Source organism: Dermatophagoides pteronyssinus, unplaced genomic scaffold (genome assembly GCF_027571235.1).
Source record: "Dermatophagoides pteronyssinus isolate colony J.1.1.1.1 unplaced genomic scaffold, Derpt_VIB-CSIC_2022.12 sq0008, whole genome shotgun sequence".
NCBI classification, from domain to species: Eukaryota; Metazoa; Arthropoda; class Arachnida; order Sarcoptiformes; family Pyroglyphidae; genus Dermatophagoides; species Dermatophagoides pteronyssinus.
The window spans coordinates 1,505,506-1,519,415 of NW_027461532.1; the positions used below are offsets into that span (position 1 = coordinate 1,505,506).

At 27.0% G+C, this 13,910-nt stretch overlaps 5 protein-coding genes across 6 annotated transcripts; 3 read left to right on the forward strand and 2 right to left on the reverse strand.

Annotated features, from left to right (window-relative positions):
• The first annotated feature begins 758 nt into the window (after positions 1-758).
• On the forward strand, positions 759-3,680 carry LOC113788921 (uncharacterized). The gene is made up of 9 exons (XM_027338387.2): positions 759-866; positions 933-1,087; positions 1,161-1,402; positions 1,483-1,656; positions 1,743-2,000; positions 2,082-2,255; positions 2,320-2,592; positions 2,671-2,844; positions 2,929-3,680. Exons 2-9 carry the CDS (start codon positions 973-975, stop codon positions 2,986-2,988), a joined length of 1,470 nt encoding a protein of 489 aa, XP_027194188.2. The 5' UTR covers positions 759-866; positions 933-972; the 3' UTR covers positions 2,989-3,680.
• Positions 3,629-4,176, reverse strand: LOC113788920 (uncharacterized). The gene is made up of 2 exons (XM_027338386.2): positions 4,018-4,176; positions 3,629-3,927 (listed from the first exon to the last, which is right to left on the reverse strand). The coding sequence occupies exons 1-2, from the start codon at positions 4,061-4,063 to the stop codon at positions 3,662-3,664; spliced, it is 312 nt and encodes a 103-aa protein (XP_027194187.2). The 5' UTR covers positions 4,064-4,176; the 3' UTR covers positions 3,629-3,661.
• Positions 4,177-5,568: 1,392 nt separating this feature from the next.
• LOC113788922 (uncharacterized) lies at positions 5,569-6,347 on the forward strand. The gene is made up of 2 exons (XM_027338388.2): positions 5,569-5,882; positions 5,954-6,347. The coding sequence occupies exons 1-2, from the start codon at positions 5,704-5,706 to the stop codon at positions 6,219-6,221; spliced, it is 447 nt and encodes a 148-aa protein (XP_027194189.2). The 5' UTR covers positions 5,569-5,703; the 3' UTR covers positions 6,222-6,347.
• Positions 6,348-6,612: 265 nt separating this feature from the next.
• LOC113788919 (uncharacterized) lies at positions 6,613-7,753 on the forward strand. Of its 2 annotated transcripts, none has more exons than XM_027338384.2 (2): positions 6,613-6,838; positions 6,948-7,753. In XM_027338384.2, exons 1-2 carry the CDS (start codon positions 6,695-6,697, stop codon positions 7,662-7,664), a joined length of 861 nt encoding a protein of 286 aa, XP_027194185.2. In that variant the 5' UTR covers positions 6,613-6,694; the 3' UTR covers positions 7,665-7,753. The 2 variants fall into 2 exon arrangements, with proteins under 2 accessions (XP_027194185.2, XP_027194184.2); XM_027338383.2 differs by having other exon boundaries at positions 6,615-6,838; positions 6,903-7,753.
• A 67-nt stretch (positions 7,754-7,820) lies between these two features.
• Positions 7,821-12,703, reverse strand: LOC113788925 (uncharacterized). The gene is made up of 4 exons (XM_027338391.2): positions 11,700-12,703; positions 9,438-11,547; positions 9,142-9,363; positions 7,821-9,060 (listed from the first exon to the last, which is right to left on the reverse strand). The coding sequence occupies exons 1-4, from the start codon at positions 12,385-12,387 to the stop codon at positions 7,923-7,925; spliced, it is 4,158 nt and encodes a 1,385-aa protein (XP_027194192.2). The 5' UTR covers positions 12,388-12,703; the 3' UTR covers positions 7,821-7,922.
• Between the last annotated feature and the right edge of the window lie 1,207 nt (positions 12,704-13,910).

The window sequence follows — 13,910 nt, forward strand, 5'->3', positions numbered from 1 at the left end:
ATTTTTTTTTTTTGCTGATAAAGATGTACTCAATTCGATCAAATGATTCTTATGATTTTTGTTGAAAACACTTATGTTATAATTAATCGATAAGATAACAATAAAAATATTTGAAATTAAGTTTATCTTTAAATAAGTAAAAGTTTATCTCAACGATAATGAAATATCTGTATACAGTTGTCCATCGTATAACACTATTTCGATATACCCCACAGTGAGATAATTGAGATTATTATAACAAGGTTTCGATATGTACAAACGGTACGACTGTACTTGAAAGGAAAGTCAATGAATATGGAATAGATTTGGGAGAAATTTCCGGACATCTAACAAAAATCATCATCATTTTTTTCCGAATAAAAATGTAAGAATTATTCATGGAATATATATTTTAAAAATGAATCTTATCAGTTTACAAACAATAATTCATGATTATATGATTGATTGATTGATGTGCAAACATCTCCTAGAGGAAGTGCGTTTCATACAACTAATCATATCCATAAAGGAAATGTCATTCTAATCATTATGATTTGATTTTCCGGAATCATTTTTGGAAAAATAAATTCATCATTTCAACAACAAGAACAAAAATCCATGAATGACATGATGATTGACATTTTGAACAAGCAACGAAAAAAACCTTCAATTTAATTCGCCAAAATTGTTGTTTGTTGTTAAATGAAATTCTTTGATCTTTTCATTTCATTTGGGCATCATAATATGGATGTGAATCAAATTGATTTGTCGAAAAATCAAGATCAAAATCCAAGAGAAAAAATCTCTAACCTTTTCATATATAAATGAACAAATTTTTCTTGATTAAAATATCAATGGAATTCCAAAACAAATTCATATTGTTCCAAGTAAATCTTTTGAAATTAACCTTTGAAATTGATAACTAATTTTTTTTTCTTCTCTTTCTCTCATAGAAATTGGTAATCGATTTAATTGGTTGATTTGAAAAAAACAATGGAAAACCGAATTTGTTTAGATTATTATCAAGGTGGATGTAACTATAGCGGCTATCATTGTAGTTTTCATCGTTCGGTTGTATGCTGTGATCGGACAGTTTTCTGTATAAAATGTAAACACTGATGTGATTCAATTTTAAATTACGAATTTTCAAATATTTTTTCATTTTTTTTTCAAAACAATAGGTCCATCATTAGCAACCGCAATAACACTTTGTACAACCAACACAATGGAAACTATCGATGTTAATCTTATTGAAAAATCATTGGCTAAATTGTATATAACACCACAAACTAGAATTTGGGATCTAGTTCCGGGAATCGATGTACTTTACGATGAAATCCTAACGGTTTATGTTCCAACCTTTTTCAATCAAGAAATCAATATTTTTAAACTTTCAATTTTTGAAATAACTTCAAAATTTTTCGTAAGAATTTAAATCTTTTTTTTTTGCTATCCAGCCTAGATTTAAAATCCTCCACTTTTTTTTAAAAAAAAAACTTATAGACTGTCGTTTGGTCGTATCCTGAATATCGGCGAATCATTGATTTCACTGATTTCGATATTCGTATTAAAATATTTCTCGATAATCTAATAATATTTGCTATTTTAATGCGAAATGAATTGAAAAAACCAAAAGATCAACGTAACATGTATGCAATGACTATAATGTTGGCACTTGTATGTGTTTTAATTGTTAAATGATTTATGGTATCTCAGTCTTATTAATTTGGATTTTTTTTAACTTCTTCGTCCGATTCAAATAGGAAATGGAATGTTCAGCACGAGCATCTGTAATAACAACATGCTGCAATCAAACATTCATAACGGAAACAATCGATGCTGTTCGTCTTGAAAAATCATTGGCTAATTTGAATATAACACGTCGAACTAGAATTATTGATCTTGTTCCTGGAATTGATTCTTTTTACGTTGAAATCATGACCATATATGTTCCAACTTTTTTCAATCAAGAAATCAACATTTTTAAACTTACAATTGCTGATATAGCTGCAAAATATTTCGTAAGAATTGAATTATTTTTTTTAGTTATTGAAAATTCAGATTCAAAACTTTCCAATTTTTCAAAAAAAAAAAACTTGTAGACGGTACTTTGGGCTTATCCTGGTTATCGAAAAATCATTGATTTCACTGATTTCGATAAACGCATCAAAATATTCATTGACAATCTTACATCATTTGTCATTTCAATGAGAGAAGAATCGAAAAAGCCAAAAGAAAAACGAATCGTGTTTGCAATGACCATAATGTTGGCTCTTGTAAGTGTTCAATTGTCGCTCTTAGTCTTATTGAATTGAATTTTTTTCTGCTTAATTCAAACAGGAAACTGAAAGCTCATCACCAGAATCCGCAATAGAAGAACCAGAACCCGAAATGAAAACAAATGCTGCAACCATAATGGATACAATCGATGTTGTTCGTATTGAAAATTCATTGGCTAATTTGAACATAACACGTTCGACTAGAATTACTGATCTTGTTCCTGGAATCGATACACATTTGGACGAAATCATGACTATCTATGTTCCATCTTTTTTCAAACAAGAATTTAACATTTTCAAACTTTCAGTTTATGAAATAACTACAAAATTTTTCGTAAGAATTGAAATCATTTTTTTGATTTGTTTGTTTTCCAATCTAGATTTAAAATTTTACACTTTTTTTCAACAATAGACAATTCTTTGGTCGTATCCTGAATATCGACAAATCATTGATTTCACTGATTTTAATAAACGAATTAAGATATTTATTGAAAATCTTAAATTGTTTGTCATTTCAATTCGTGAAGAATTGAAAAAACCACAAGACAAACGAACAATGCATGCAGTAACCATAATGTTGGCACTTGTAAGTGTTTAATTGTTAAATGATTTATGGTATCTCTCTCACACTCATACTTATTATTAATTTGAATTTTATTTTTATTTCAAGGAAACTGAAGACACATTACTATCAACAGCAATAAAAGCATTCAACAATATAATATCATGAAATTCTTTTCGTTTCTTTCAATTAAAACAGGACAACAAAATGATTCGCATTGAAACACAAATTACAAATTTACAATTTAAAAATTACAAATTTATTTGAGAAAAAATTAAAGTTTTATTATTTGTTTCTGATTATAAAATGACATGATTAATGAAAAGAAAAAAATTCATTTATAAATAGGTTTACACATATTTCTTAATGATTCAATTAATTTCAATACAATATAAAATGTTTTTGCTTCATAAATACGATGAACATTATCAAATTTTTCCAATATCATTGCTACATCATTACAACTATATTCTTTAGCTTGTTTAGCTGTTGTATTAGCCATTGCTGATAGAATATCTGATAATGATTCATAAAAATCTGGAACATTTGCTGATGGTGATGATGATGATTCATTATCAAGTAATGAATCAATTATTGAATCTTGATTGATCGGTATGGCCAAAACCGATATCATCAATGAACAGAATAAAAGACAAACAAAGAATTTCATCATTGTTAAAAATTTGAAATAGAAAATTGTTGAATTGAAAAATGAAAAAATCAAATTGACATTTATATATGATCGATTTATGGATTGAATCTAACGCCAATTGACAACAACAACAAATTGGATTAATCAATTAGTGGATTTAGTAAAAAAAAAATGAAATAAAATTTATTATTATTTTTTTGTTTCTTTTTTCATCATCTGTCCCATTAATTGTAATTGTAAAAATGATAAAATCTGTGTTTGATCATCATCGGTTACATCTTTTGTTTGTAATAATTGTCCAGCTGTTTCGAATATAATCTGATCACCAGCTAAACCAGATTCATTTGCTCTATGTGCTAATGATTGTACAATCTGTATTAATAATAATCGTTTGGATTTTGAAAGCGATTCTGATGATGATAATGGTGATGATTGTGATCCTGATGCATCTAATGCTATAAGAAAAGAATATATACATTTTTTTTGTTTCAGAATATTTGATTGTGATCGAAACTTTTAAACAAACAATCAAAAAAAAAACTTACCAACAACAATCATCATTAAGGTCAATAAGAAAAATATTGATTTCATTTTCTCCTTTTTTTTAAAAAAATTCTTTCTGTTAATCTTGTTTGAATCTGTAATCCAAAAGGATTTATCCAATCGTTTGTTGTTGTTGTTGTTATATTTATACCAATCAATTGATCAATCGATCGATTGATCAATTTGATTGATTATTCCATGGTTAAATTTTCAATCCTCATCCAATTATCAAAATGTATTTATTAAAAAAAAAATCTCAATCTTGATTGATTTTCAAATCCAATCAAAACAATTAAAACTGGAAAAATTCCATTGTTAAATCAATTAATCTCGCTTTTATTTACTCTTTGTCGATAAACTTGACAGCCAAAAAAATAATAATAAAAATCTTTGTATAATCATCAATTTAAAGTGATATTTTTATCAGTTAAGTAAAAAAAATAATAATAATAAAAATAAAGGTCATCATCACTACCTGTCATCAAACGCGCCTGATTGATCGTATACGTAAACGAAGAGTGAGTAGAAAAAAAACAAATTAATTAAGTCGTAAAAAAATGAAATGAAATATGGTGATAAACTACTACTCGTTTTTTTTTCATTTTTGGTTTCATTTCAAATCATATAGAAAAATCATTTAGTTAGAGAAAGAAAAAAGTCTTCATTATTGAAAATGAAAATGAATTGATTGATTGAACTTTTGTGGATATCAATATATTTTAATTTTCGCATTTAATCTAGGAAACTAGATCAGTTGGATTCATATCACACACACACACACACACACAGATCCAGGATATTACATTGAATCACTGATATAATCAGATATTGATCATGATCATGAACATTTGTGTTTTGTTTTAAATTTGAATATTCAAAAAGAAAAAAATTTAAAAATTTTTTAGTACCATCTTTGTTATCTTGATCGTTCAAGATAAACAGACATAGATAAATGATGATTGAAGTAAAAAAAACGGGAAAACAAAAAAAGTAAAAATGACCGAAGATGATCCGATTGAATGATAGCTGATTAATAACATTCATTTAGAGAAATTCGTAGAAATTTAAAATTCGAGGACAAAAAATAAAACAACAACAAATGATGCGTCCTTTTTTTTCTTGGCCACTTTTTCCTAAGTTCATTAAATTCAAGCTTAACTAAGTAAGTAAATAATTGAAAAGATGTTCAAAGATTGATAAGCAAAATTTTTTCCCAAAAGTAAACAAACAAAAATTTCCGTGTTCCAAGACTGATATCAAAAATATTAGGATTTTTTGTTTTTCTACTTACGGTTGCGGCCAAATCTAGTTAAAGTTCAAATAATCTTTGTCACTGATGATGATGATCTTATACTTTCCTGTTTTCATAGCGAGAAGAAAAATCAATAAAATAAAAAAAAGATAATCTTGTTTCGACTTTCGCTTTATTGATGTTGTTGTTGGATCATTCATTTTGAGAAAAAAAAGAGTGTTTTTCAACAGTGACAATTTCCAAGTAATTTTTTGTTTGTTTGTTTCACGTATAAAAACCGTTCGATATGAATGTTATGCATATCATATTTAGCAAAACCACTATTTATCCGATTTGTTCATCCACGAATGACATAGAATTGTTCTGTTTTATTTTTTATTTTTTTTGAATTGCTTTTTACAATTTTTTTTTCAATCAATCAATCAATCAACAAATAATGCGTTGGTTTCAATTATTATTGGCCACAGTGGTTATTGTTGCCATTATTCATATGAATCAACAGGTTGAAGCAAAAAAATTAAAAAAGAAAGAATTATTGGCATTGATTCTTTTGTCAAAAATACCGAAGAAAAAAATTATTCTACCAATTCCATTGCCGTTACCTCTTCCAATACCGTAAGTTTGTTTTTTGTTTTTTTGATTTAATTTTTCAATGACAATGTTTTTTTTTCTTAATAAATCCTTAGAATTTTTGAAAGAACAAAAAAAGTTATCAAAAAAGAACCGGTTGTTGTGAAAAAAATTATCAAAGTTCCATATGAAGTTCCAGTAAAAGAACCATATTATGAAGAACCATATTATGATTCTTATTCAGCTGCATCCGGTGGTGATTTTGAACAAAATTATCATCCATCATCACGTTCACGTGATGGTTATCGTGGTCCTAGTAATTATGGTGGCAGTTATGATGGTAATGATGGTTCATATGATAATGATTATGAACCTTCATACTAATGAAAACATAATAAAACAAAACAAAAAATCTGAATCTTGGCTGGACTGGATTCGATTTTTAGTATAAAAAAAAATTCATTCATCTGCCGATTCCTCATTCTGATTTCCTAATTATTCATTTTATTTTATAAAATCATTTGAAACTTCAAAAAAAAACCATTCAAGATAAACCCAGAAATAGTCCAACAATAATAATAATAATATTTAACCATTTTTTTCATACAAACAAACATAATCATCGTTTTTATAAATTCAATTTGTAAATAGACAATAATTTTACCACCTTATTTTTAAAATAAAAAATTCAAATTTTTTTCAAATAAAAAAATGATCTGATTTTTTTGTGTGTGTAAATGACCATCAGATGGCGAATAAGTTCATAAAAGTTTTTTTGTTGTTCTTGCTTCTTCTTGAAGACTTTCTTAAAATTAATTTTTTTTTCTTTCTTTTAAAGCGATAATTTTGAACAAGTCATGTCAAGACGATATCGTACAAGTTTAACATCAATCAGTCGTATCGATAAAAATGATGGTAACGATGATTATGATGATAATGTTGATTATTATCGATATCAAGATGATCAACATAATCATCAACAATTTTCACGAAACGATGAGGTTTGTTTGTTTTTTTCAGTCCTGAAAATTTTTTTTCCTCAATTTGAATTTATAATTTTATCAGTTTTTGCAATCATTTCATAATCAATTAAAACGTTTGACCGATCAGATGGCACAGATGACCGAACAAATGCAGAATATGACCGATACGATTAATTCAATGACATTATCATTACAATATTTAACTTGTAATTTTAGTTTATTCATGAATGGTTCATCACCATCAAGATTAAATAGTACAACAATTTTGATTGATGATGATACAACTAGTCGTTCATTTGGTGGTGGTGGTGGTAGTAATTTTATGCATACATTTAGCCATAATGGTAATAATAATGTAATGAATTCAATGATAAATCGTAATGAATCAATCGAACAAATACGTCAAAGATCACCATCGAATGATGAACATGAATCCATTCATATCGAAAGACAACGTTCATTTGTTGTTTCGGATAATGATGAAGAAGATATTTTCGAAGAAAAATCATTGGATCGAAGTAATTATCGATTTTTTCGTAATAAACAAAATAATGAAATGGCTAAAAAACCTACACCAATGAAACAAACACAAAAAAAATTGTCCATTTCAACGGCTGATAATATTGTTGTGGTCGATCATCCTAAAATTAATAAAGTATCCGAAGTTAAAAAACCAAATAAAAGACAAACAAAACAACAAAAACAACCAACAGTTTCAACAATTGCCAATCAAGCGAACAATGATGATCCATATGAATTTCCGTCCACTAATACAAAGGAAAAAAATCGTCGAGGAAAATCCAAAACTACTAAAGTAAAAAAATCGGTAAAAAAACGGTCATAATATTTTATAGTTGAATTTGATTTTATAAATTTTTTTTTTAAAAACAAACTTTTTATTATAAAAAAAATGAAATAAAAATATTTTACAAATACACAAACATGAAAACGATTAATGTGATGATAATAAAAAACAAAGATATTTTTTAAAAAAAATATATATAAAGAACATTGAATATTCTGTGTATTTGTTTTTGGCGATTTTTGAAAAATCATTTTTAAAAAATAGAATATATAAAAAAATAAAAATTAGAAAAAATATTTAAATCAAAGGCATTGTAGATGATATTTCGGGATTTTCTTTTGAAATGACATCATCATCATCATCATCATTATCATCAGCAGTAACAGCAGCCTCAGCATTCATAGTACAACTAATCGCACCACCGGCCGACATAATTTCATAATTACAATTATCATCCACTAGTAATTGTTGCTGTTGTGGATATTGATGATTATGGAATAATAATTGATTATATGGATGTGGATAATGATGATGACCAGATGATGTTAATGTTGTTATATCTGTTTGTGTATCGGTTATAGATGAGCTAGGTAAACTTTCCATACTTGAATACTGTTGTTGTTGTGGATGATGATGATGATGATTATAATGTTGTTGAGCCATTAATGGAAAAAAATTGGAATGATTATTTGAATTCATTTGAATCCATGATCCATAAGGAATAGTAACAGATGATGGTAAATTTGGTATTGGATGATTATTCCATATATTAGATAAAGGTGGATGAGATTGTAAAGTTTGTGATGAACATGTAATCAATGATGATGGTGGTGGTAATTGTAGTTGTGATGATGTTGATGTTGGTGATGGATAAACCATATTCATCATTATCATTTGATCTACATTATTTGTTGTTGTTGTCGTTGCTGTTGTTGCGTTTGTTGATGAAGAACATGTTGAAAATTGTCTATGTAAACGTTTGAATGGTGATGATGATAATAATAATGGTTTCTTTTTCTGAAATCGTAATGGCAATTTCGAACAACCACAATCAATTATAGTTGAAGTGGATTGTTGTGATGAATTTGTATCACGTCTTTGTTGTTGTTGCTGATTTTGATTCTGATTCAATAATGGTTGTGATATGGATGCTGATGCAGCCGAAGTCGATGTAAACATTGACGATTGACGATTCTTTGATGAAGGTGATTTATTTGATGAACACAAATTCCATACACATGAAAAACAATGATTGATCATAAGGCCAAATGTTGAGTATTTAACATAGCTTCCCATACGACTAGATACATAATATGATAGATTATCGAATTGATCACGATTGGTTGATAAATGTGGATAAAGCATTTCAATTATTTCACCAAAACATGGTCGCTGTGTTGGTCGTTTGCACCAACAAAGTTTAGCGATTTCCCATCTATATGAAAAAAATTGATAATTTTAGATAATTTAAATATTTTTTAAATTGAAAAAATAAAAAAATAAAAATTCAACCTACAATGGTTCAAAATAATATAACGGTCTTGAAAGTCGACCATTATTTGACAATAGTTTTTTCACTTCCATATCCGATCGACCATGATAAGGTTGTTCACCAAAAGACATTATCTCCCATAATACTACACCATATGACCATACATCAGAATATGGTGTGAAAACCTGATTTCGTATAGATTCCGGTGCCATCCAACGTAATGGCATTGGTGTTTCTTCGGATAAACTTTTAATAACAAATAAAAAATAACAAAAAGAATAACGATGAACAAACAAAAAAAAAATAAAAATAAAACATACCGATAATAATCTTTTTCATAAAGATCACGTGTAAGACCAAAATCACCAATTTTTACAGTTAAATCAGCTGCAACCATACAATTACGTGCAGCCAGATCACGATGTATAACTCTTTTTGAATGTAAATAATGCATACCATCAGCAATTTGAATGGCCATACGAGCCAATTGATCAAACGATGGTAAAAGATCATTATTTCGACTTTTTAAATAATCCTGATATCGTTGTCGTAAAAATCGTTTTAAATCATTATGTTCCATATATTCCATTACTACAAGAATCGGTTCGACAGCAGTTGAAACACCCAATAATTTTACCAAAAAATTTGAATTAAAAGTTTTCATAAATTTTGCTTCCTGAATAAATTTTTCCTTATTTATTATCGCACCACTACCGGTAAAACCATTATCTTTTAATTGTTTAATGGCAACACGAATCGATGGTATATTATCATTATTTGGATTTGATTGAGTCATACATGTACATGATGATATAGAATTTTCTGACGATTCTTCTTCTAACGTTTTTGATCCAGCCAAACGATGATATGAACAACCAAGATCATGATCTAATAATAATAAACCTTCATAAACGATACCAAATTCACCTTTACCAAGCGTTTTTTGTGGATTTAATTTCAATGATTGACGATTAATTTCACATGTAATATTATCATTCGTTATGATCGATGATGATGATGATGATGATAATGGCTGCTGTGGTCCATAATGAAATGTTGTCGACCAAAAATGATTTGAATGATCTGTATGATGATTATTATTGGACATATTACCATAATCTGGATTCACTGATATAACATCCATATTAACAAATGATTTTAATCCAAATAAACGATATAATCGAATTTGACGTTGACAACAGATAAATAATCCAATAATGGATAAAGTTAATATTGAAATTATAATTATTATGGTTTTGAGAATCCAATTTCCATTCATTTCATGTTGAATTTTGAATAATATTTGTTCAAAATCATCATATTTTGGATTAAATATATAATGTTGATGTACAATACATTTTTCATGACGTCGATCAACACAGAATTCTAATTTTATAACATAAAAATGTTCAAATTGAAATGGATATGTTTCATTTGTTATCATCATTGATTGATGTTTATCATTATTATAATTATCATCATAATAAATATTATGTAAACGACAGATATCGATATTATCCAAACGACGATTATAGAGAAAATGTGCTGGATGAATATGCGATTCATTTTTAAAACTTTCATATAAATTATTCGTTTTCCAATAAGGAAAATTTTTCTGATCAAATGAATTCGTATGATAAGGAAATAGAAATTGTTTATCCGAATAATCTAAATCGGATAATATAACTATTCTTGATGATATATTACAGAAAAATGTTGATCTCCGATCACCAGTTTCAACGAATGAATAAAATGTTGGATCAATTTCATAGATTGATGCATGTAATATAGGATAAATACGACGTTTTATTGTCGATATAATATTATCGAATCGTAATCGCGAATCGAAACCAATAATATTTGATCCATTTTCATCATCATTGATTGTTCGTATGGGTATTAAATAATTCGATTGAAATCTAGCCATTTTGGTGAATAATTTTCGATTACGATATCTATCCACTAGATGCCAATATGTTGATGAATGACGAAAATATGGCCGTGATTCAAGTATTTTAACCGTACCACATACTTGTTGTAATGAATCAATTGAAATATGATCACTTGTCCAAAAATTCGATATAGTTAAAGCAATATTATCAATACGACGATATCCATAAATACGTTTTAAACGTGGAAATATATGTCCCAATGTTATATTTACATTCAAATCATCATTAATTGAACGAAAATTATGTATAAGTAAAAAATCTCGAATAAATTCAAGATTCGGAAAGACTAGATTAATTAATAATGAATCATTTTGATTAAAATAAAAATGTCGTAATGAAACGAAACCGGAAATAATATGGCAATGTTCATATTGGCTTATTAATTTTGTTAAATTATTTGGCAATCCATTATTTTCTTTGATAAATGATAAATGTTTATTAAAATAACGTCCATCAATTTCGATATTTTCATGACAAACTATGCAATAATTTGATTAGGAATATTTTTTTTTAATATAACGACAAATTCATAAATGACATAACGGAAAAAAGATAGATTAAAAGAAAAAAATTCATTTTGAATTAAAAATAAATCACAAGGAAATTAAAATATTAAAAATGAAAACTTACTCTGATTAAGCGGATATTTTTCAACAATTTGATCAAATTGAAAACAATCAATATTGACATTATTATCATTAACAATGATTGATGATTGATTGAAAATTTGATTTGATTTCAATGTTGTTGTTGTTGTTGATGCGGCTGTTGATGTCATCGTTGCTAATGGCAATAAATCATTATTATTATGATTATTATCATCGACTGTGGACAAATTTGGAATAATATTTTTAAATGTTGTTGTTGCTATTATTGCTTCTGTTTTCGGAATAATCTGATTTTCATCATCATCATCAACATCAACATTATTATTATTATTATTATCATCATCTAATAATAATTCAGTAGTTGTAATGATTGTATCATCATTACTTATGTTCATCATCAATGTTGTTGTTGGTAATGATGATGTTGCTTCTGTTGTTGATGATGATGATGATAATGTTTCAATCGATTGATGGCCATCGGTTAATGTTGATAATGATAATAATAATAATATAAATATGGATATCGGATGAAATCGAATGTATAATTTTGTTGTTGTTGTTGCTGTTGTTGTTGTTGTTGATGACGTTGATCGTGGAATTTTTCCTCGATGTGAACCACCATAATTATATGATGATAATAAAAATAATAATTTCCTCAACAAATAGCAATGATGTGGATGTTTGTCTTTTAATATTGCCATTGTTGTCATGTTTGGATATGATATGATATGGATTTTTTTTATTTTTTATTTTTTCATGAAAAAATTTTTTGATAATTTTCAGTATCCACTATATTCTGGAACACAAACACACAAAAACTTGAAATTTCAAAAAAAAACAAACAAAAATTTCACATCAAAAAATGATTATTTAAAAAAAACAATGTAGAAATTGATGGCTCCATAAAAATTAATGGTCTTTATATTCGAACAATGTAAAATGAAGATGAAAAACACGGATCAATAATGTGATGAAAAAAAATTTTTTTTTTGAAAAAGTTCAAATTTCTGTAAAACAATATTTGATGATTTTTTTTTCGAAAATTGTTTTTTTTCTTCAAATCAATATCCTCAATGGAATCTAAACAAATGAAAAAAAAACGAAATTGAAATCAAAAATTAAAAAAGAAAAGAAAAGAAAAACAAATCACGTGAAAAAGCAAAAGCGAAAAAGAAGACACGTGCTTCATACACCCCCCAATATAAATATATAGAACGTACACATAATTGGTTTCATTTTTTATTTTATTCATTCATCCAAACCACCAAAAAAAACTAATTTTGGAATTGTAATGTGGATGAATATAATAACTAAACAAAGAAAAAGAAAAAAATACAGCATGCGAAGAAACATAAAAAAACCTTGAACCAATCATCATCAACATTCTGTTACCTAAACATTGAACAAAAACAAACCATCATTATGTTTTGTGTGTGTGTGTGTGTGTGTCTTGGATCAAGTGAACAACAACAAAGTTATAAAACATTTTTGTTTCCTTCGCATCCTCCAAAAAAATAAGAAGACAGAATGAAAAATGTTGGAAAAACAAAATGAATGTAAATTTTAGAAAGAAAGAAAGAAAGAACCATGAACGACAAAAAACAAAAACAAAACTAAACTAAAGTTTTGAAGGTTACACACACCAAGCATTGAAATTCTCAAATTGATTCATTCGACGAATCCAAAAAAAAAAAAAAACAAAAGAGTTAGTCATTTAATTTGAATTTTTTCTTTCTTCTTTCTTTTTTTTTGACAAAACTAATCAAAATGGATCGCTTATCTTTATGCTTGTAATTCATAGATCTGGAATGGAATTTAAAATTCAAACTAAAATTTCACTGTATTTTTATATCATTATAATTAACAACAAAACAAAACAAAATCGACGAAGAAAGCAACAACTATTTTCAGCTAACAAGGTAAAAATAAAGCCATAATGTTGAAAAAAAATTCAGAATTTTTGTGGAAACATCTGGAAATTCTTATTTTTTCATTCAATCTATAAAATTTTCAAAAATTTTTAAATTTACACACCACCACCACCACCCTTAGAACACACAGAAAAAGAATAACCAAAGTGAACAATTTTTGAATACTGTTTTTTTTCACTTGGTTTCAAATGTCAAAATCAAATATAATTTCAATCAGCCTATGGCCATTTGAATATTTGTTTTCATTTTAAAAAACAAATATTTTTTTAAAAAAAACAATCAATAAATAAATATAAACACCT